The sequence below is a fragment of the Zootoca vivipara genome, chromosome 14 (assembly GCF_963506605.1).
Source record: "Zootoca vivipara chromosome 14, rZooViv1.1, whole genome shotgun sequence".
Taxonomy (NCBI): Eukaryota; Metazoa; Chordata; class Lepidosauria; order Squamata; family Lacertidae; genus Zootoca; species Zootoca vivipara.
In genome coordinates this window covers 47,840,541-47,864,463 of record NC_083289.1, presented here as the reverse complement: position 1 = coordinate 47,864,463, position 23,923 = coordinate 47,840,541, and the positions used below count along the sequence as shown (strand labels likewise).

The window sequence follows — 23,923 nt, the reverse complement described above, 5'->3', positions numbered from 1 at the left end:
TTATTTTGGTATGAGCTTTCGTGTGCATGCACACTTCTTCAGATACACTGAAAAATGTATCTGAAGAATGTATTCTTCAGTGAATCTGAAGAAGTGTGCATGCACACGAAAGCTCATACCAAAATAAAAACTTAGTTGGTCTTTAAGGTGCCACTGAAGGAATTTTTTTATTTTGCTTCGACTCAGACCAACACGGCTACCTACCTGTAACTAGAACTATCCTGCAAGCAGGATTTGAACACAAGATCTCTCTCCCCTCCTGTGGTTTCCAGCAACTGGTATTCGGAAGCAGTGCTGCCGGTGACTGTGGAGGCAGCACATAGCCATCCTGGCTCGGAGCCATTAATAGATAAGGTTCGTGGAGGAGAGGGCTAATTCTCTTCTAAAGCCATCTGTGTTGGTGGCTATCACAGCCTCTTGTGGAAGTGAGTTCCCCAGATTAACCCAGTAGTTCTTTATTTTATCTGTTCTGAATTTCCCAACATTCAGCTTCACTGGATGGGCACGATTTCTTGCGTTAAGAGAGAGAGGAAGAAAATCTTTTCTTTCTCCACGCCTTGCAAAGTTTTATAAACTTCTATCGTGTCGCCTCTTCCTCACTGTCAGGGGTTCTTGCGACTACTCTAGAGTAACGACGCTCCGCATGTTTGTCTTTAAACAGTTTTTATTACTGCAGTCTATTTACAGTGAGACAGGTGTGTAAAAACATGTCTGCTCATTCCGATCCAGAATCCGGCACTGCCCCCCCCCCACGTGATCTTCTCCAACATAGGAGTCTCGGGACAGTGAATCTCCTCCCTTTCTTTCTCCTGCGTAATTCCGGAACCGGAGGAAAGGGTCTACGCTCCATGCTTTCCTTTTCCCCCTTCTCCCCCCTCTCTTTCCTCCCTCCTGTGTAGCCGGGGCTCTCTCGTGTTGCTGGAGCCCTGGCCCTCTCTCTCCACTTCCTGACTAGCCTCCTCAGAGCCCTCGCTTCCATCACTGCTTGGGGAGGAGCTACTTCTGATGCAAGGGGGAGGTTCTCTGTACTTTCTTCCCCTTACACTCAACCTTTAGCGCAACCTTCCTTTGAAGGACAGTCACTCTCCACCTCCTTGATAGTTTGCCCTCCTGTGTGTGTTCCTACCTCCATCTTCTTGTTCTTCTCTTGCGCCACGTCCGACATCCCCTTCAGCACCTGCTTTGCCTGATCATCCTGCGACGAGTCCTTGCGCCTCCGTAGGCGCATCTTTCGTGCCATGGGATCCTTTGGGCTGCTTCCTGGGAATAGAAAGGGGGGGCGGGTCGAGGAAAGAGAGAAACAAAAGAATTTTAGGGGATGGGAGCTAGCTTTGAAGCATCGCTTATACAGGCAGTTTCTGCTCTCCGAACACAAGGTGTTCTCAGGTGATGGTTTGTCAGGTGAGCGTTCACATAACAAATCAACGATTCCCACTAATTCCTATGGGGAAATGTCTAATGCGTTCCTGATCGCAGAATTCTGGCCACAAAATGATGAAAAAAACACAGGGAGAATTCTCTGAAACGTTGCAGAAGGCAAACAAGGAAGGGAAAAGCGGCTCTCTTCTTCATTCAATCTGTCCCCTTTTCTCCCCTCCCCTGCTCCCCCCAAGGTTTCCAGTGGAACAGCTGCCGCGGAGCAGCAAGACACAAAAAAGGAAAGCTTGTTTAAGGCTGTGTTATTTCTTTACAGTACTACACACAGGTCTAGCTATTTGGATCTCTGAATCTGAGGAGCGTATAAGTGAGGTTTGGGTACCGATCCCTCGTGTTTGGATAAGTGAATTTTTGAATAACTAGTGTTTGGATAGCGCACGTTTGGATGGATAGATATTCAACTCTCAACGTACACAGGAGTTATATTCCGGTGCATAGAGCCAAAATCATGTATAGTCAAAACCAGGCATCCCCAAACTTCGGCCCTCCAGATGTTTTGGACCTCAGTTCCCATCTTCCCCAACCACTGGTCCTGTTAGCTAGGGATCATGGGAGTTGTAGGCCAAAACATCTGGAGGGCCGCAGTTTGGGGATGCCTGGTCAAAACACACCCTCTCTGTGCCTCTGAACACTCTCCCAGGTGAGTGCAATGGTGGGTGGGAGGGATTACTGACTTCCCACTCCCATGGCTGCCCTCCCCTTTTAAAAAAAGTTCAGCATTTTCCCCCCTGACAAGCACGTAAAGCTGAATTTGCGCAACTTGGATGTGCCTAAGTTGTGAGTTGACCGTATATTTTAAAACTTCTGAGTCTTTTAAACCAAACCGCCATTTTTTATTTTTTATTTAATTCCAACTGGTAACAGGCCTGCTGAAATTAATGGACCTATAGTAAACTGCTCAGGTCTTATTCATTTCAGTAGGTCTATACTCTGCGTAGGATTAACACGGGATGCAATTCACTGGTAGAAAACAAGGCAGTTTATCATTTACTAGGAAGGCTGGGGGCGAGGAAATCGCAAGACCAGGATAACCGGCAGAACCGAACTCACCTGCCCCGGCAGCTGCTACGGTAGCAGGGGAGGCGCCCGCCAGCCGCAGCTGGTTCTGCAGGGAGAAGTCGATGTTGTAAAACTCGGAGGTCCTGTCCACAGGCTTGGGGGGCATCACCAGGTTGGGGTTCTCACGGACATCCAGGATCTGCAAGAAGGAAGGGTAGGAAGAGGCAATGGATTTGCAGAGCCGGAAGCAGAGTGTGTGTGGGGAGGCTATTTAAGTCAAGGGCAGCTATGGGAACGAGAAACACAGGAGCTCATCCGCATGTTGCTAGGGACCACTTTAAACAGTCATGGCTTCGCCCAAAGGATTCTGGGAAACGTTGTTCGTTAAGGGTGCTGAGAGTTGATCCCCGAAGAGCTACAGATTTCAGGGTGGTTAATCAGCCAATCCCTCTTCCCAGAGAGCCCTGGAACTTGTAACTCTGAGTGGTTAAATCGTCTTCACTTTTGGCCCATCAGGGGCCAAGTGGGGTCCCACAATATGAAAGTTTAATAACAGCAACAACAACAACAACAACAACAACAACAACAACAACAACAACAACAATATATTATTTATACCCCGCCCATCTGGATGGGTTTCCCAGCCACTCTGGGCGGCTCCCAACAGAATATTAAAAACTTCCCTGAACAGGGCTGCCTTCAGATGTCTTCTAAAAGTCAGATTAGTTGTTTATCTCCTTGACATCTGATGGGAGGGCGTTCCACAGGGTGGGTGTGCCACTACCAAGAAGGCCCTCTGCCTGGTTCCCTGTAGCCTCACTTCTTGCAGTGAGGTAACCGCCAGAAGGCCCTCGCCAGAAGCTGGACCTCAGCTGGCTGAACGATGGGGGTGGAGATGCTCCTTCAGGTAAGATATTGGTCCCCTTTTCTTACCCCCCCATCCCAACTCCCAGGCCCTTCTACCAGCAAGGACCCCCCCCCCCCCGGCCTCACCTCAATGTCTGTCAGAAAGTGCACAGCCTCGGGTAATGTAACCAAGCGGTTTTTGTTCAAAACCAACTTCCTGAGCTTGACACATCTGCGGGGAGAAAAAGAGATGATTACTGTCTCCTTCCGAACCAGTTCAGTCATTAGGGGAAGGGCTGTGTTCAGAGGTAGAGCATTTGCCTTGCATCCAGACAGTTCCAGGTTCGAATCCCCATAACGTAAGGGCTGCCTGTCAGATCAGGCCAATGGGACCATCGAACCCAGGATCCTGTTCTCACAGGGGCCAAGCAAGCAGGATTTGATCAGGGGATCCCTCTCCCCTACTGTGGTTTCCGGCAACTGGTACCCAGAAGCGTTGCTGCCTTTAATTGTGGAGGCAGAGCTTAGCCATTGCGGATCGCAGCCCTTGATAGCGTTCTCCTCCATGAATTTGCCCAATCCTCTTTTAAAGCCATCCAAGTTGGCGGCCGTCACTGCTTCCAGTGGCAGGGAGTTCCATAGTTTAACTCTGCGCTATGTGAGGTATGTGAGGTTGTTGATATTTCTTCCGGCAATCTTAATTCTGGATGAATCCCAAGCCGGAATTAAGATTGCTGGAAGAAATATCAACAATCTCAGATATGCTGATGACACAACCTTGATGGTAGAAAGTGAGGAGGAATTAAAGAACCTTTTAATGAGGGTGAAAAAGGAGAGCGCAAAATATGGTCTGAAGCTCAACATCAAAAAAAACTAAGATCATGGCCACTGGTCCCATCACCTCCTGGCAAATAGAAGGGGAAGAAATGGAGGCAGTGAGAGATTTTACTTTCTTGGGCTCCTTGATCACTGCAGATGGTGACAGCAGTCATGAAATTAAAAGACGCCTGCTTCTTGGGAGAAAAGCAATGCCAAACCTAGACAGCATCTTAAAAAGCAGAGACATCACCTTGCCTACAAAGGTCCATATAGTTAAAGCTATGGTTTTCCCAGTAGTGATGTATGGAAATGAGAGCTGGACCATAAAAAACTGCTGATCGCCAAAGAATTGATGCTTTTGAATTATGGTGCTGGAGGAGACTCTTGAGAATCCCATGGACTGCAAGAAGATCAAACCCAGGCATTCCCAAACTGTGGCCCTCCAGATGTTTTGGCCCACAACTCCCATGATCCCTCACTAATAGGACCAGTGGTCAGGGATGATGGGAAATGTAGTCCAAAACATCTGGAGGGCCAAAGTTTGGGGGTGCCTGATCAAACCTATCCATTCTGAAGGAAATCAGCCCCGAGTGCTCACTGGAAGGACAGATCGTGAAGCTGAGGCTCCAATACTTTGGCCACCTCATGAGAAGAGAAGAATCCTTGGAAAAGACCCTGATGTTGGGAAAGATTGAGGGCACAAGGAGAAGGGGACGACAGAGGACGAGATGGTTGGACAGTGTTCTCGAAGCTACCAACATGAGTTTGACCAAACTGCGGGAGGCAGTGCAAGACAGGAGTGCCTGGCGTGCTCTGGTCCATGGGGTCACAAAGAGTCGGACACGACTAAACGACTAAACAACAACAAATGTGAAGGAGGACTTTCTTCTGTCTGGTCTGAATGGCCATCCATTGGACGTCCACAAGTTCTAGTATTTCGAGGGGGGGGGAGTCTCTCCATCCACTCTCCATGCCATGCACAATTGTACAAACGGCCATCATGTCAGCTCTTAAATGCCTTTCCCCCTAAACTATCTTCCCTCCGAGTAGCTCAAGGTATTGTATGTCATTCTCCCACCCTTCCCTCCATTAACAACAGCCCTGTGAGGTAGGCTAGGCCCTGGGAGTGTGTGTTAACTGTCCAAAAGTCACCCAGCAAGCATCATGACCAAAGGAGGACTTCAACCCCGGTCTTTGAGGTCCGAGGTCCAACACTCTAAGCATTACCCCACACTGGCTCTCATTTCAGGCTTCGAAACTGCTTAACCTTTTAAGCCTCTGCGACTCAAACAAAACTGCCCTTCCTATTTATCGTATTTTATCAATTGTTATTTGCTATTGTGGGGGCATCCAGTGTATCGGTCTCTCGTTTTTATTGCTCAGCTCCTTCAGAGAACCATGTGTTGAAAGCTGCACGACAGAAATTGAATAAAGGAAAATAAATATTAGAGGCTTGCCCCAAAATTGATGAATTACAAGCTTCAGGTTCATAGGTGGGCTGGAAGAGACATTAATTGTTTCCAAAGTTGCCGCAGAACGATACTGATTTACAGGAATCGTCTCAACCTGGAAGCACATCGGCCAAAGCCACATAAAACCATGTCCGACCATGTGAACGTTCAAACATGCAGCTAGTCCTCTGGGAAGAAATTCTGTCCCTCAAGGCCACTTGGAGCAGGGCTTAGCATACCTGCAGAGGCTTTCTGGAATCAGTTCCAAGTTGTTGTTTGCAGCCATGAATTCCTCCAGGGAGACCAGCTTCCCGATCCCCGAAGGAATGCCGTCAAAATCCAGCTTGTTGGAGTTCAGGTAGAGTTTCTTGAGCTTGGTCAGCTTACAGATGGCCGACTAGGGTGGAAACACGTGCAAAGAGTCAAGCAGATCAAGGGAGATTTGCTCATGAATTCGTTTGCCGATTCATTCATTAACTCTCTCATTTTAAACACTGATTTTCTGCAATGTTGGGCACTTAAAAGGGTGCCTATATATATATATATATATATATATATATATATATATATATATATATATATATATATATACATACATATATATATATGCAATAGTAAATCCCAAAATAATAGTTTATTTTTCAAAATGAAACAAAACCTTCAGTAAGATGGAAAATAATGTTTATTTTTGTATATGTCCACTTCATTTATATTTGAAAAATGTTCTACTTTTTCTAATTGCAATGTCTTATATCAAGTCCTCAAGGGACCCAGGTGGCGCTGTGGTTAAACCACTGAGCCTAGGGCTTGCTGATCAGAAGGTCGGCGGTTCAAATCCCTGTGACCGGGTGAGCTCCTGTTGCTCGGTCCCAGCTCCTGCCAACCTAGCAGTTCGAAAGCACGTCAAAATGCAAGTAGATAAATAGGAACCACTATAGCGGGAAGGTAAACGGCGTTTCCATGTGCTGCTTTAGTTTGCCAGAAGCGGCTTTGTCATGCTGGCCACATGACCTGGAAGCTATATGCTGGCTCCCTCGGCCAATAATGCGAGATGAGCGCGCAACCCCAGAGTCGGTCACGACTGGACCTAATGGTCAGGGGTCCCTTTACCTTTTATATCAGGTCCTCAAAACTAATCTTACGTAATACACCTCCTTATATACTTAGCCTGCCTTGTTGCAGTTGTTCTGTTGGGATTTTTAACATACTTAACTGAGAAAATGAACGCTTGGCCATTAATGACCGTTGATGTTAAAAATCCAGCAATGGAAAGTTTCTGTAGTCCTGTCCTTCCCTTGATGCCCTAAGCATGGGCTTGTTTTCCATAATGGTTAATCCAGCCCTGCACAGACTCTCCCTGCTCGCCAAGTCCTGTTGCCTCTTCGGCTTCCAACATCCCTTCCCCGTCTTCTCCCTCTCACCATTCATTGTCATGCCACTGCCAGTCCCCGGGCTCTGAGCCTTCTTCCCTTGGGGGTTCCCCAGCTGGCTCCTCCCACCATCCCTCTGTGTCCAACCAGTTTGTGACAGTCAGAACGCCTCCCTGCTAAAATATGAGACACCTCCATCAGTATTGGCATACCACCGGCTCCTGAAGAAACACCTGTTTAGAAAGCATGACTTCCTGATCTACTTATTCAGATTGCTTTTTCAGCTTCTTGAATTGTTATGCTTTTAAAGTGGCTGCCACAGACTCCCTGTTGCCCCTTCAGTTTCTGAAAACTTCTCCTCGCAGTCTTCTCCCTTGTCTCCCTCTGACCACTCATCTTTGTCCCACCACCACCGATCCCCTGGCTCTGAGCCTTCTTTCCTTGTGGGTCCCCAGCTGGTTCCTCCCACCATTCCTCTGCAGCCAACTAGTAGCATGGTAGAGCTGGTGTCCCAGTTACCTGGACGGGGAATGCCACCTACCGGCAGGGAGGTAAGCTGGTTCCTCGACAGATTGAGGGTCTCCAGCTGGCACCACTGGTCAATGCAGAGGGAGAGTTCTCCAATTTGGTTGCTGCTCAGATTGAGGCGCCGTATATTAGACAGGGTGTAGAGACACTCGGGGACGCGGGTCAGGTCATTACAGGAGAGGTCCACATCTGTGCACAGGAGGAGGAGGGAAAAATTAAAGCAAGTTAGGCTGGATTAATTGGGAAAGTCCGACACTGGTAAGAAATATGGAATTCACTGAGACATCTGGGGAATCTGGATCCAGGGGAAGGGGGGATGAATTTGTTAATAGATTGATTATAAAGATTAGGAGAGAGGAGGAAATATTAAAATGGAGTTTCATTGCTGGTAAAATCTAAGCTAAAGGGAGATACAATTAATAGATTATAGTATAAGGATATGTTTGGAGTATATAGATAGAATTGAATGGTGATAAGTAGAAATGAAATTTTAATTAATATTCATTTAATACTGTGAAAACTGCTTTTTGATTAATTGAAATAGGGAATCAATGAGGGCGGAACCGGGGAAGTCTAAAATGTTATGAAGATGATGTGAGGTTATTAGATATATTTTTTCTTTTTTTTCTTTTGTCTTTTTTGTGTACTTTTTTATGTGTTCGTTTTGGTGTGTATGTATTGTTTTTTTATGTTTGCAAAATGAATAAACATGAATTTAAAAAAAGAAAAAGAAAAATTAAAGCAAGGCAGAGTCAGGGTTCAACAAGGGTGGGTTCTGGATGCAACCCACATGGGCTACAGGGTCCCAGAGGAGCCTCCCCACAACCTGGAACCCTCCAACAATTCTCTGCACCCTTAACACAGTACAGCTCCCAGAATCCTTTGCAGGAAGCCAAGCCTGCTCAAAGTGGTACCTAGTGCTTTAAATTGGTTTGGTGTGGATGTGGCCCCAGTCTATCAATTTAACTCAGGAACCTATACATTTCCTTAGTGGTGCAACCCTAGGCATGCCTACCAAAAACCATCCCTAATAATAATAATAATAATAATAATAATTTATTATTTGTACTCCGCCCATCAGGCTTCAAGGGAGAGACAGTGTTTGAGCTGAGGTTGGCCAGGGCAGTGTGACACTGCCGGTGTCCTGAGAAGGCCTTCCAGGCAATAGGGGCAGGAAGGGAGTCATTTAGAGAACCTTATTATTATTATTATTATTATTATTATTATTATTATTATTACCCCACCCATCTGGTCAGGTCTCCCCAGCCACTCTGGGCAGCTCCCAACAGAATATTAAAAACACGATAAAACGTCAAACATCAAAAACGTCCCTAAACAGGGCTGCCTTCAGATGTCTCCTAAAAGTCAGATGTTTATTTCCTTGACATCTGACGGGAGGGTGTTCCACAGGGTGGGCGCCACCACCGAGAAGGCCCTCCGCCTGGTTCCCTGTAACCTCATGGGGGTGGAGACGCTCCTTCAGGTAGTTCCATGAGACTTACTCCCAGGGAAAGATTCAGAGACCTGCAGCCTCGGATTCTCCTTCGCAGGCCGCTCAATGCACGGACCTGAGCCCATTCACCCATTTCCTCGGGAATCATACCTGCGAGGTTTGACAAGCCTTCCAAGCTCGTGGGAAGGTTGCTCTGGGTCCGTTGTGTGTTCCTGAGGTGGAGCGTCTGCAAGGCCACCATCGCCGGGAGTTGCCTTCAGTTCAAAGAGAGGGGAGAAGAGGACCATAACAAGATGAAACCCTGAAGGATTATCAGGTGTTCCCCACCCCTGCATTAAAAAAACTAAAATTTATTGTGGCATAAGCTTTTCGTGGACTAGGGCCCACTTCCTTAAATGCAAGACGGGGCTGTCGTCTCCCATGTATCTAGGTGCAAATTGACCGGCATGCATTTTGCAAAAAAAAACCAACCATCTTTTTCAGAGGAAAATATTCCTTTGAATTATATACCTATTATATAGAAGCTGACAACCAGAAAACAAAAATGGATTCTACGGCCAGCAGACTGGTATTGAAGAACTGGAAGAACAAAAATATGCTCCCCTTTAATCAATGGACTGAAGACAACACTTGCAACAGACTTTGTTTGGATAAATATACTGATCTTTGGAGCGAGCATAATTAGGTTATTAATAACATATACCATACTTTTCCGTGTATAAGACTAGATTTTTGTCCTAAAAATCCATGCTAAAAATTGGGGGTCATCTTATACATGGGTAGTGGACGTTTTATTGGTTGCTGCCGTAGCTGTCAGTGGCTCTTGCGCGTGTAATTGGTTGCTGCGTCAAGGATGGTGTTGATTTGCCAACGCTGCGGCAGTTGGGCGGGCAATTTGCAGCTTCTGCCAGCAAGGGGACAGACGAGAGGTGGATTTTGTGGCCCGTGCAGATGAGCGATTTTTGGCATTCTCCCCCTTTAAAAAAGCTCAACAACTTTGTGCCATCTTCCCCCCGTTTTCTTAAATTTGAGTCCCCCAAAATAGGGGGCGTCTTATACATGTTATACACGGAAAAGTACAGAAAGTAGCATATATGAAAATCATATCTATATCAGCATATATTGCAGTCTCTTTTGCTTTTTCCACTTTATTTTGTTCAACCGGAAAAAACTTGTATTTTATTTTTATTATAAAGGCATGCATTTCACAAGGTTAGGAAATGTGAAGGGAAGCCGTGGGCGGGGAATGGCCCCTCCGCAGCCTTGGGGTACAAGCCGTGCCCCCCATAAGTCTCAGAAGTTTTGAGATCAGCTCCGATTACACTGTGACGATGGAAGGCACTCTGTACAATCTCAGAGGCAGCATCTTCTTTTTCACATGCAGAGGAGCAAAATGGAAGCTACGTGGGGCCTCACTGTTCTCTTTCAACTTAATACAACCCACCACCACCAAAAAAAACCTTGGCTCAAGTTGCTGTAGGGCAGGCATCCCCAAACTGCGGCCCTCCAGATGTTTTGGACTACAATTCCCATCTTCCCCGACCACTGGTTCTGTTAGCTAGGGATCATGGGAGTTGTAGGCCAAAACATCTGGAGGGCTGCAGTTTGGGGAAGCCTGCTGTAGGGTCTTTTTTTTTTTTAAGAAAAACCTTAAAGTACCACCTGTTGGGATCACAAAACAAGGCAAAGGCCTTCCAAGATTGGATGGGTCTGTGGCACAGATTTTGACATCTGTCCTGCTCTGGTTTATCATGGGGAGGGGAAAAGAAGAAGGCAAGTGGAAAGTGGGCACCCTGGTGCGCCTGAGCTCTGGCCCCTCCCTGCCCCAATCACACTTTCCCAACCATGAGGACTAGTACCTTTGCGTTTTGAAAAGCGCCAAAGGAAACCTGACAGCTTCAAGGTGCTGAAAGCCTGCCCTCCCCCAGTTCCTTTGCTCAAAACACACAGCAAAAGGAGACCGACTGCAGCCGCAGAGAGACGGCAGAACACCTGCTCTCGCTCTCCTTCCCCCCCCCTCCCCAGCTCCCAGCCGCTTCACCTGAGCTGCGCATGCAGGAGAGGGTTGTTGTTCAGAACCAAGGTCTGCAGGTGCACCAGGCGCCTCATCTGGGGGGGAAGGCTCTCCAGCTTGTTGTCGCTCAAATCCAGGTAGAGCAGGTCTGTCAGGTTGATGAACAGCTGGTTGGGGATGTTGTCGATGCTGCAGGGAGAAAGGGAGGGAGGGGGGGGAAGAGGAATGGCACACCTGGTCAGGCAGGTTCCAGCTACTGGATTGCTGGTTAGGCGAGGAAGCTTAACCACAGCTGGAGATCTCAAGGGTGGGGTGGAGGGTACCCCATTCTGTACCAGGCCTTTGCATCTGAACAAGAAGCTCAAAATGCACAGCTATGATTATGCCGTATTTTTCACCCCATAAGACGTACTTTTTTCCTCCTAAAAAGTAAGAGGAAATGTCTGTGCGTCTTATGGAGCAAATGCGTGGTCCCTGGAGCCTAATTGCCCAGGGGCGAAAGGCAGATCGTGCTTTTTTTCTTTTTTTTAGAAAGAGCTAAAGGCTAACAAGAGGGAAAGAGGGTGTTGAAAGGAACCCACTCAGCAGCTGATTGCAAGAGATCGGGGAGGGAGATAAAGGAGGCTAGATCCCTTCCCGGTCCGCCCTCTTACCCAGGCCTCTATTGTTGAATGTTCTGCAGATGGAGGCTGTTTGTTTCCCCAGCAACATGTGACTGGCTGGATTAGATTATCTGTCTGGAAACTGTAAAAATGGCTCCCTTTTCTTTCCTAAAGAAGCTGTAGAACTGTGAGTTGAACCCCATAAAAACAGGATTTTTTTCCCCTTTGCAAGGTAAGCTCAACAACTTTGAGCTGATCCTCAAAAATGGAGCTTTCCCACTTTGCAAAAAAGCTGCACAACTGTGAGCTGATCCTAAAAAAAATGGAACTTTCCCCCTTTGCAAAATAAGCTTCCTCAAATATTTAATGGGGGGAGGCAAAGGCACCTAGGCCTCTAGGAATTGGCTGCTACACCTAGGACAATTCAAGAAAGCAAAATATTTTTTTCTTGTTTTCCTCCTCTAAAAACTAGGTGTGTCCTATGGTCAGGTGTGTCCTAAGGAGCGAAAAATACGGTATCACTGCCACTTTATCATGGAGGGAGAATCTGCAGCACTCCCCAGCCACTGGCCGTATTGGCAGGGGCTTTTGATAAGTAGTCCCATTAATAAGAGTAACCAGTTTAGTCACTGCTTACTAGGATTATATTCTTGCAACTTTTAATTCAGCAAAATAAGCAGGAAACTCTGGGAGGAGGCAATAGAAATATTCTCCATTAGAATGCATTGGCTAAAACTAGTACTAAACTCCTAGATCAGGCATAGGCAAACTCCGGCCCTCCAGATGTTTGGGACTACAATTCCCATCATCCCTAGCTAACAGGACCAGTGGTCAGGGATGATGGGAATTGTAGTCCCAAACATCTAGAGGGCCGGAGTTTGCCTATGCCTGTCCTAGATTTTCAATGGTTAGTTAGCTCTCCAAGCTGCAACAACGAACTTACTCAGCGCTCTTGGAAAACCAATACAAGTTTCACCTTAACGGCAGGCAAATCCCTCCCACACCCGTTTCTCGATCTGCTATTAGTGTGGTTTCAATGGCAAAACTGTGACACTCACTTTCTGTAGGCTTTTGAGCATAGTTAGGGATTCCTTCGCTCTTCAGATCAAGGTGTGCATTTATTGCAGAATTTGCTGCCTGCTTCCATTGTAATTTTGCTGCCTGAAACAGCATCAATCTATTCGGTTCCTTTCATTATAAACAAAGCTTGCTTGCTTTCTCTTTCTTTGCAAAATAACTTATTGTGGGCATGAGACTAAGGGAAAATGCATCTGGTTGGCCATTGTAAGAAGAGGAAGCTGGACTAGATGGGCCACGGGCCTGATCCACCAGGTTACTCTTACGTTTTTAACGCCCCCATTTTACAGAAATGTGAACCAACCAATCCCAACACACTCGGCCCTCCTGGGAAGAACCAAATGTTTTCTGCCCATCTTCCGGGGAGGAAATTCACACACACACCCCAAAATTTTTTACCTGTTATGTTTCAGGTTCAGCACGAGCATGTTTTTGGCATTCTCAAGCTCACGGGGGCACTCGGTCAGCTGGTTGTAGCTCAGGTCCTAGGAGAAAACAAGAAGAGATGAATCAAAAGGCATCTAGCAGAGCTCTGCATTAGGGGTGACCAGCAGCTGCCCCCAAAATGTTCAAGATTCCCAGGGGTCAGAAGATTCGAATAGCAGGACTGACTAGCAGGATCCGGAACCAGGGGGAAACAAGGTTCCAAAAAGACTGGAGTAAATTTGTGGACTATATGGAAAAGAACTGTAGAAGTTTAAAGACACTTGCAGGATTGAAATAAATCCTACGAATTGACTTTAAATGGATGGAATAAAGGAACTGCGAGATAAAGAGTTGAAAAGAAAACCAAATGAGGGGAGGGAGGGAAGTCAAGCTCGGCAGAGCATGGGGAATGAGAGATTTGGGAAGAATTGTTAAAAAGATAATTGTGTGTGTGGTATTTGTTTTTGAATGTTTGTTTTGTTTATTGTCTTTAATGTGTTTATTTGGAAAATTCAATAAATTGCTTTTTTTTAAAAAAAGAAGATTTGAATAGCAATTCATAAGCAAGCTTGCAATTAGCAAAATAGGTGGCGACTCACAAACTGCATCAATCAAGCATTATTATTATTACAGTGGTACCTCGGTTTAAGTACACAATTGGTTCCAGAAGTCTGTACTTAACCTGAAGTGAACTTTCCCATTGAAAGTAATGGAAAGTGAATTAATCCGTTCCAGACGGGTCCGCGGAGTACTTAAACTGAAAGCGTACTTAAACCCAAGGTATGACTGTATTTATTATTATTATTATTATTATTATTATTATTATTATCTTCCTTGATGTAAAGAGCTCAAGGAAAGCAAACCCTTTGCTTTCTGCACTGGCCTCAAGTTCTTCCCACACAGCTAGGAGCCAATCCTCAGTGTCCAACTCGCCTCTTCTCACTCTGATTGGCTGCAATCGGCACAAAGGGTGAGAAGACTTCTTCTCAGTGGCTAAAACGCTCCCCATTCATGCTGACTGGAGGGCTCCGGGATGCCAGAGGCAGAGACCCATCTGCAGAAATAGTAATGGATCTTCGACACACACACCCTGTGGCGCCGAACCACGCTGAACCCATCGCAGCCACGGAGCAATTGGGCCCAAACATACCAACACAGAGAGGTCGTCAAGCTGGAAGATGTCATCAGGAACCCCAGAGTTCTTCAAGCAGTTGGCACGAGCAACAATGGCCTAGAGGAATGTCGAAAGAGGTCAGGGGAAAATACCAAGGATGCAAATATTATATTTACAGCACCTGAACCAGACCACCAAGTCTATCACTCGGAATAAAAGATATCGGCTTCACGGAGCACATTTGCCGCACTCACTGAGCCTAACTTGGTCTCCCCCTAACAAATGCATGCCATAGCTCGATTTTCTAACAATACCCAAGTACCAAAGAGCAGGTTTGTTGTCCCGTTTTTAACGTCGTTGGTGCGCAGATTTGCTGAAGCTCCCTTCAAGGAGAGGTGCTGTCCTTGCAATCAGTCTCAGGGTCGTGGGTTTGAGCCCCGCATCGGGTGAAAGACTCCTCCATCGCTTGCACTAGATGACCCCCGTGGTCCTTTCCAACTCTACAATTCTATTATTCTATGTGCCTTTCTGCTGCAAATCCTAACAGGGGCCCGGGGAATGCATAAGGCAGTTTCCTGGCCAATTTTTAGAGGCCCTTTGGGGCCCAGAGGGGCTGTGGCGACCCAGTCAGATGGGCAAGGTACAAATAAAAAGAAGTATTCCTTGAGGGGAGGGAGGCCTAATAAGTCCATTACTGAACAGATGGCAATATATCTACGCATTGCAATATCTCTTAGACCTACTACGACCGGTACTTCTAAAAGGGGATTGGCCAAATTCACAGAGGACAAGGCTCTCAATGGCTACTACAACCTTCAATATTGGAAGCAGCAATGCTTTCGAAGACCAGCTGCTGACAGCTGCAAGTGGGAAGAGTTTTGCTCTTGTGATCGAGTTCTACCTATGGGTTTCCCGCAGGCACCTGGTTAGACTGGGTGGGCCTTTGGCCTGATCCAGCAGGCTCACCATACATTCTTAACTTGCCCCTTTTGTTCTTCCGAGGCCGCAGTTAGGAGGCGGTTTGTTTGTTTTTTTGTACTTGAATGGCTGGCTAACGGTTACAGGATCTAAACCAGAGCCATCAGAGCGGAGAAGATGAATAGGACGAGCCGGCCAGCTGCACTGTTCTGAGCTAGCAGGGCTTCCGAGCAACAAACACGAGGATTTCAAAAAAGCATTCGAAACTTTACCCGGAGGCAAGGCAGGCCGGAGAGTTCTCCGTGGAGAGTGGTGAGGCTGTTGTGGCTCACGGAGAGATGTTCCTGTTTGGAAACAAAGAAAGAAAGCACAACCGGTTTGTGGACTCGCCTTCCTTGGAAGTTTTTGAGCTGAGGTTGGATGGCCATCTGTCATGGAGGATCTAGTTGAGATTCCTGCATTGCAGGGGGTTGTACTAGATGGCATTTGGGTGTCCCTTCCTACTCTACATTTTGCTGCAGTTGTTGAGCTGGCTGTGCGCAAACGCAGAGGCGACTGCGATCAAGTGCTGTGCAAATTGTCAAAATAAAAATAAATGAAGGCATTCACAATTCCCAGGTGCCCCCCCCACTCAGACCCAGACCTGCTCTGCATTCAGCAAGGTCCCCCGTGTGGGGTCTCCATGCCCTTGCTCCTTGAGCAACGAAATCTGAGCCCGAAGCCTCGTCCTTCCAACCTTGCACATTTGGCGCACATTTTCCCTTTCCTGAAACGGAAAGAGCAACCCACCTGTTTCAGCTGCTCTCCCCTTCCCTTCCCTTTTTCTAGCTCTGCCTGGGCTCCCCCCCCCCCGCCCCTCTCGAGAAATTCCTAAGGAGGTTGCAGCTCCCAAGCCGGCAGAAAAGCCACATCCATTCCCGAGCTGCCAGCAAGGGCAAGCTCCTCACCAGCTTTTGGAGGGAAGACAGCTCCTCGGGGAGGTAGCAGAGGCCAGTGCGGTTCAGCTTCAGCCATCGCAAGCTGGTCATCGACTTGACGTGCTCTGGAAAATAACCGCCCTGCAGGAAGAGGAGGGGAAAAGCAACAACACAGGAGACAGAGACTTAGTTACGCTCTAGAACAGGGGTCAGCAAGGTTTACCTTGCTTGGGCTAGTTCACTCCAGCGGAGATCCCTCCGTGGGCTGGATCACGTGAGCACCCGCGCTTGCGATTTCCGGCATCTGTGCACAGACGCAATTTCTGGTGCCGCAGAAGCAAGTCCCCATGCTGCGCCGGTTTACTGCAGCGCGCGGGGACTCACCGAGCGGGCGGCTTGGTTCGGGGTGGCTCAGGGGGGCAGTTAAAAGACCCCCATGGGCCTTAGGTTGCTGACCCCTGCTCTAGAACAGGGGCACATGAGACTCTTAATCTCAAGGTTGTGGGTTCGAGCCCCACGTTGGGCAAAAAGACCCCTGCATTGCAGGGGGTTGGACTAGATGTCCCTTGTGGTCCCCTCCAACTGTACAATTCTATGATTCTAGGGATAGGATTAGACCCGAGGAGCAGAAGGCCAGAGGCAATTGTGAGAGCAGCAAAACATGTAATGCTACTTTTGTACAGGAGGATAATTTCGGCACACTCTCAGGCGCCCTCCTCTGTCCTCCATCCAGGCTGGTAATAGTACAAGGATGCAGTTCGGCTGGGCAAAACACAAGATGCAAATGCACTCAAGGAGTGTGCAAGGGAGGTCTGCAAGGGGCCTGGAAACAGGGGATATGTCCGAGGAGATGTAGGCAGGGGAGAGTGTCGGGGGCCAGAGACCTGACCCTCCTCCCCTGAGACAGGCCTTTGCTCCAATGCAGCAAACCACTTCCTACGTTTACTGTCTAAGACAGTGTTAGAAACTCAATATATATGATCTAGGTGCAGACGCCAAAACGGAACGCCTAGTTGCCATTTTGGGGCAAGCCAGCTCTAAAGTCTTATTCTTCAAATGGTAAGACAGCGATTGGTTATCAGTTAAACACCTGTCTAGTTCATATGACGACCTTAGGCCAGGTTCACACCTTTGAAACAGCATTTTGCTTCCTGAAATTCATTCTGATTGTGCAGATAAAATATAACTGATAGAATTCTGCAGGACGGGGTATTAGTGTGCGAAAGCAGTCCAGATCCAAGGATCCCCAGGCAAGCACCTCCAGATGGCGCCCAGGCATCTTCACTTGGGCAGAATCTACTGGCATATTAAAAACGTTCTGAAAATGCCTTTTTTAAAAAAGCGTTTTAAAAATACACTGGATTTTCCATAAGGCTCACCATCGCCACCTAGTGTCACATTGTATATTGCACTTAAAACATTTTATTTGCAGCTGTATAGCTGAGTCCTTGGTTGCACCTGGCTAATTTCGAACACAGGCCTGAGAGTATCACAGATTTCCCCCAAGGGGCGTTTACAGTCCTAATTTCACTCTTAAGGAGACCATAGGACAAGTCTGCTGGGCCAGGCCAAAGGCTTCTTTCATTCAGCATTCTGAATCATCCATCATTGAGCTTCATTGTATACCCATGAGGAGTTGTGTGTTACGAAAGAGAGATCCTTTTTCCTGTAGACTCTCTGCATTGGCATGCATAATTATATATATAGTGGTACCTCGGTTTATGAACACAATTGGTTCCAGAAGTCTGTTCATAAACTGAAGCGAACTTTCCCATTGAAAGTAACAGAAAGTGGATTAATCCGTTCCAGACGGGTCCGCGGAGTACTCAACCTGAAGCGTACTTAACCCAAAGCATGGGTGTAATTGGTTCCGGAAGTCTGTTCATAAACTGAAGCGTTCATAAACTGAAGTGAACTTTCCTATTGAAAATAATGGAAAGTGAATTAATCCGTTCCAGATGGGTCCGCGGCGTTCGTAAACCGAAAATTCGTAAACCGGGGTGTTCATAAACCGAGGTTCCACTGTACATATACTTCTGTGACGTTACTCGCCTTTTCTCTAAACTATAAAATCCCAAACGCTGTATCCTTTCCTCCTGGCGGAGTCGCTCCACACCCTTGCAAGCTTGCAACTAGATGGCAGGGACAGTGTTTCCGATTTGGAGGAGGGGGTGACAGAGATCCGAATTCTTTCTAGCACAGATCACTTGCACACTCGCTGTTCGCAGGTTAGTTAGATCACGGTTTATTAGCTGGGCCTGCTGCGTGTCACTGCGAGAACATTCCCAGCCTCCAACCCTATCTCAAAACGAAGAAACACACCCAAAAAACCCCAGAGCACATTACCAAATATGACTCAAACGTTATTGCCAGCTCGAGGGCAGCCACACAAAAGTCGGGAAAGACAAACAAAATTGCAAACAGAGAAATGGAAGGCGGATGGATTGAGGGGAGGCAGAAAGAGTGTTCTGCAACCTTTTTAAAAATAAAATTAGCTTTCTGGCTGAAAAGCTTTTGAATCATTTTGAATCTGCATGGGCCTTTATGGCGGGCAATTTTTTTTTTTTTTACAATGCTCCTCTGAATTGGCTTATTTTCCTCCTCTATCCCCTTTTCCTTTTGTGTCATGTCTGCTTACGTTGTAAGTCGGGGGGGGGGCAGGGATTGTACTGTTTTTATCAATCTGCACCCCTTTCCGTCTGAAAGGCAGGGTGCAACTTCTTTGAATGAAATGAACAGGAACGAGAACTCGCCAATTCACAACCATCCTTCTTAATTCATTCCCTGTTTAGGGAAGTTTTTAATGACTGGTGTTTTGATGTATTTTTAATCTTTTGTTGGAAGCCGCCCAGAGTGGCCGGGGAAACCCAGCCAGATGGGCGGGGGTATAAATAAATAATAAAATTATTATTGATAATAATAATATTATTATGGGCTTCAGATAGCACGGCAAGGAAAAGGTCCTCTCTCTGCCCCAACAACTTGGAGCGCTGCCGCCGGTCAGAGCAGACAGAAAATGGTTGGATGGCTTGCAATGAGAGCCTCTTCAAAGGCTCCAGCAATTACTTGTTTGCATCAATGAACCATCACAGATCAAGAATGTCTTGACACATTGCCTCAGAACCGTGTGCCGTCAATGGATTCAGTTGATATTTACAGGTATGAGTCACCAAGTTAGCAAATGGGAAGAGATTAAAGCGATGGACATGCAACCTTAAAAAAGGATGTGAATGCGTAAGTAAATTGCAGGTTTTGGCCACAGGCTCCCAGCAGCAGTCGGGTGGCGCAGGGTTCCTCCTGCCTCTGGGATATGAAGGGGCAACTAGATCTCTTGCCCAAGTGTTTTCCTAGGGTGCTGTGACACTGGTGCAATTCACAGGTCCAAAGTACCGTATTTTTCTGTGCATAAGACGCCCCCTATTTTGGGGACTCCAATTTAAGAAAATGGGGGGAGATTGCCCAGAGTTGTTGAGCTTTTTTGGGGGGGGCACAGTTGCAGTTGTTGAGCTGTTTTCAGCAGGGATTGCCAAAAATCGCTCACCAGACTGACCTACGCTGCCACTCGCAGTCATCGCAAAAATCAGATTTTAAAAAATTTAAATTGGATTTTTTAAAAAAACTTAAATCAGATTTTTTTTATTTTAATCGTATTTTTTAAAATAAAATGCTTTTGGAGCAAAAATCAAAGGCTATTCATCAGGAAATAAGGATTTGTTTTAAGTTGTTCATGTGTGCTAAAACTCAGCCTAAGTTAGTTTTTTAAAAAAAATAAAAAATTGTTTAACCACATCAGTTAAGAAACATGGATACAGTTCTATGTTATTGTTTTAGTTAAAAAAATTGTTTAAATTGTTACTAATGATTATTTTTCTCCTTCCGATAAAGTACAGCAGAAAAGTTGTCCAAATATAATCAGTCAACTTATTAAACCTTACAATAATTTCATAATTATCTGTCTATGTATTTCTAATAGTATAACCAAATCAGTAATTTTTGATATAGCTGTAAAAACTACTCTGCAAAATTATTATTCCAAAATGAAACCTTCATCTGGTTGTACATATTAAGATTATAACAGCAAGAATGAGTCTTTCTGTAAAAAAAAAAAATTAAATCAAGTCTTACTGACTATAGATTTAAATCGTGATTTAAATCATGATTTAAATTCATATGATTTAAATCAGATCCACCCTGCTTTGAGTAAATTAATCTAATTCTTCCTAGTTTCTTAGCAGGAAGGGGGGTTATTGTTTGCGTGTCCGGGGGTGGGGGTGTTGTTGTTCTTGTTTTTACTATTCATTTTGTGTTTTTATCCTGTATTTTTATGTTGCGAACAGCCCTGAAATCTATGGGTGAATTCTAATTAATAAAATAAGATGGGAGGCCTATCAGCGGCTATGCTCTACCTCCGCAGCAATGCTTCGGAAAACCTGTGGCTGGAGACGGTAGGAGGGGAGAATGCTCCTGTGTTCGAAGCCTGCTTGCAGGTTTCCCCAAAGAGGCATTTGCTTATCCACTGCGAGAACAGGATGCTGGACTAGATGGGCCATTGGCCTGGTCCAGCAGAGTGTTCCTATGTTTTTAGGCAAACCTGTGCCCTCCTAGCCCTTACTGAACTACAACTCCCATGGTCCCTAACTACTAACCACGCTGGTCGGGGCTGATGGGAAGTAGAGTCCAACAGCATCTGGGGTCCCCCAGGTTCTCCCCGCCCCTCCTGCACCTCTGCCTTGGAGGTTTTTAATTAATTAATTATTATTAATAATAATAATTTATTATTTATACCCCGCCCATCTGGCTGGGTTTCCCCGGCCACTCTGGGCGGCTTCCAACAGAGCATTAAAATACAACAATCTATTAAACATTAAAAGCTTCCCTAAACAGGGCTGCCTTCAGATGTCCTCTAAAAGTCTGGTAGTTGTTTATCTCTGACATCTGGTGGGAGGGCATTCCACAGGGCGGGTGCCACTACCGAGAAGGCCCTCTGCCTGGTTCCCTGTAACTTCTCGCAATAAGAGAACCGCCAGAAGGCCCTCGGCGCTGGACCTCAGTGTCTGGGCAGAACGATGGGGGTGGAGACGCTCCTTCAGGTATACTGGACCAAGGCCATTTAGGGCTTTATCAAGGTCAGCACCAACACTTTGAATTGTGCTCGGAAACGCACTGGGAGCTAATGTAGGTCTTTCAGGACCGGTGTTAAGTGGTCTCGGCGGCCCCTCCCAATCACCAGTCTAGCTGCCGCATTCTGGATTAGTTGCAGTTTCCGTGTCACCTTCAAAGGTAGCCCCACTTAGAGTGCATTACAGTAATCCAAGCGGGAGATAACCAGAGCATGCACCACTCTGGAGAGACAGTCCGTGGGCAAGTAGGGTCTCAGCTTGCGTACCAGATGGAGCTGGTAGACAGCTGCCCTGGACACAGAAATGACCTGCACCTCCATGGACAGCTGTGAGTCCAAAATGACTCCGAGGCTGCGCACCTGGTCCTTCAGGGGCACAGTTACCCCATTCAGGACCGGAGAGTCCTCCACACCTGCCTGCCTCCTGTCCCCCCCAAAACAGTACTTCTGTCTTTTAAGCAGAGGTCGGGTGGCCACCTGTCATGGATGCTTGAGTTGAGATTCCTGCATTGCAGGGGGTTGGACTGGATGACCCTTGGGGTCCCTTCCAACTGTTATGATCATTTTCTGGCTTTGAAAAGCTCCATGGACAGGCCGGCCCAAGGTGGGCTGAAACCGCTTTTATTTTCCCCTCTTTGCAGGTGACTGGGGAGGCTGTGGACATGATTTTATCACGTTAACTGCCCTGAGATCTGCAGGTATGGGACGGTATATAAATTTAATAAACAAATAATAATACAGTAATGATTCACCTAAAAACTGGGTGGGGGAGATTTTGGATTTCATTGAGACCTGCCCCCCTCCATTTTCCTACAATCTGGGAGTTTTGTGTGTGCATTTGCATGTGAACCAGCGGTGGTGTAGCGTTTAGACTTTTTGAGCGTCGGACCTGGGAGAGAGCAGGGTTCAAATATTCCCTTCAGCCATGAAGCTCTCACTGGGGCAATCAGTCGCTGCCTCTCAGACTAGCCTACCTTGCTGGGGGTTTGTTTTTCTCTTCCACATCTGGTGGGAGGGCATTCCATAAGCAAGGGAGTGTGTTTGTGTGGCAGGGAGAGGGAGTCATCTATGGCACCTTGGGAGAAAAAGGTGGGCTACAGATGCAATATACCTGAAGGAGTGTCTCCACCCCCATCGTTCAGCCCGGAAACTGAAGTCCACCTCCGAGGGCCTTCTGGAGGTTCCCTCGCTGCGAGAAGCGAAGTTACAGGGAGCCAGGCAGAGGGCCTTCTCGGTGGTGGCGCCCGCCCTGTGGAACGCCGTCCCGTCAGATGTCAAGGAAATAAACAACTATCTGACTTTTAGAAGACATCTGAAGGCAGCCCTATTTGTGGAAGCTTTTAATATCGGATGAATTATTGTATTTTAATATTTTGCTGGAAGCCGCCCAGCCAGATGGGCGGGTTATAAATAATAAAATTATTTATTATTATTATTGTTGTCATTATCAGCATCAGCATCATGAATGGCCAATAATAGGTCAGTTTCTTCTAGAACGTTTCCACGGGGGGGGGGGGAGACACGAAGAACTCTGTGTGACTCAGGAAGCTGACCCGGTGAGAGCTGAGTCTGCCGCAGCGCAACAAAAAAACCCTTGCAAACTGTGCTCATCGCCCTCCGCCCCACCCCACGTTACTGAGGACTAGGGCCTTAGTCCTACACAGGAACAGGCAGCGTTTCAGGCTTCCACGCCCCGGCCAGGAGGGTGGGATGAGCGAAAGTCTAAAATTAGCCGCAGCCAGGCCGGCCTCCCTCCCTCCCTGCCTCCCTTCCGGCTCTCTTCGCCGGCCACGGAAGGAAGGCGATTCTCTCTTTCTCTCGGGCCCCAGGACTTACCTTGAAGTCGTTCCCGCTGAGATCGACCCCCCGGATGAAGGGGAGCACCCCGGTGGCAGCCATGGCTCCTTTACACGGGGGGTGGGGGTGGGTGGGAAGAGGAGGAACAGCAGCGACGCCTGCTCGTTTCTAACTCCCCAACTCAGCTGCTTCTGCTCTCCCTCGGTGCCACAGCCCTAAACAGGGAGGGGGAACAATTTTTTTTAGAAAGAGGGGAGGGGCAGTGGTAAAAAGGAGGGGCGTGGCCTTTTGCACACTGAAAGAGGGCTAGTGGGGAGGGCTCCGCCCCTTTAACTCCTTCGCTGCCGAGCGCACATTGGGGGGTGCTTTCGAGGGGGGGGTCCTCATACGGCTAGACGCACACGCCCGGGACTCTTGGGTCACATCCGCAACATGCATTTGACGCACTCTCATTCCACTTCAAGTAGCCCCGGCTCCTCTCGCACCCCCGCATCCCCAATCGCGACTCTTCCATATAACCCTGGGAATTGTAGTTTACGGGTGCCGACCTATAGTTTTCACACATCTTTAACACACTGCAGCTCCCAAGATTCCGCACGATGTCAAAGTGCTTCGAAAGCTCTTTAAACGTATGGTGTTTTTTTTAAAAAAAACACTCCAGTATAGCTGGCTACAGTTAGCCGCTGCCGCAATCCCGTTCTGTAAATCCTCAAAAGAGGACGGATTAGGACGTCCGGAAGGTTTTCCTGAAATTCTGGGAAAAAAGTCAGACCGGGAGAAAACCACTACGCTCCTCTACATGTCGGTAACCACCGCAGGTGAGTACGGACTAGGAGAAAGGAGGACGTATAAATGGCTCATATTCCACCACTTGTTTAGGATCATGGATCCCCTTCATGGATCAATGCCTTGTCGTGGCGAAGGGGCTTGAATAACTCAGAGAAGCTATGAGCTATGCCATGCAGGGCCACCCAAGATGGACAGGTCATAGTGGAGAGTTTTGACTAAACGTGATCCACCTGGAGAAGGAACTGGC

At 47.1% G+C, this 23,923-nt stretch overlaps 1 protein-coding gene across 1 annotated transcript in view; it reads right to left on the bottom strand.

The window, feature by feature from the left end:
* The window catches only part of FLII (FLII actin remodeling protein), a 53,259-nt gene extending 30,139 nt beyond the window's left edge, over nt 1-23,120 (bottom strand). The window contains exons 1-12 of the mRNA XM_060282402.1: nt 22,927-23,120; nt 16,002-16,112; nt 15,327-15,398; nt 14,173-14,253; nt 12,996-13,081; nt 10,945-11,106; nt 9,054-9,157; nt 7,464-7,639; nt 5,792-5,949; nt 3,430-3,514; nt 2,488-2,635; nt 1,127-1,260 (exon numbers count right to left, since the gene is read on the bottom strand). Coding sequence (XP_060138385.1) covers nt 1,127-1,260; nt 2,488-2,635; nt 3,430-3,514; nt 5,792-5,949; nt 7,464-7,639; nt 9,054-9,157; nt 10,945-11,106; nt 12,996-13,081; nt 14,173-14,253; nt 15,327-15,398; nt 16,002-16,112; nt 22,927-22,989 — 1,380 coding nt within the window. The 5' untranslated portion in view covers nt 22,990-23,120. The remainder of the gene's footprint in view (nt 1-1,126; nt 1,261-2,487; nt 2,636-3,429; nt 3,515-5,791; nt 5,950-7,463; nt 7,640-9,053; nt 9,158-10,944; nt 11,107-12,995; nt 13,082-14,172; nt 14,254-15,326; nt 15,399-16,001; nt 16,113-22,926) is intronic.
* Nucleotides 23,121-23,923: the final 803 nt, after the last annotated feature.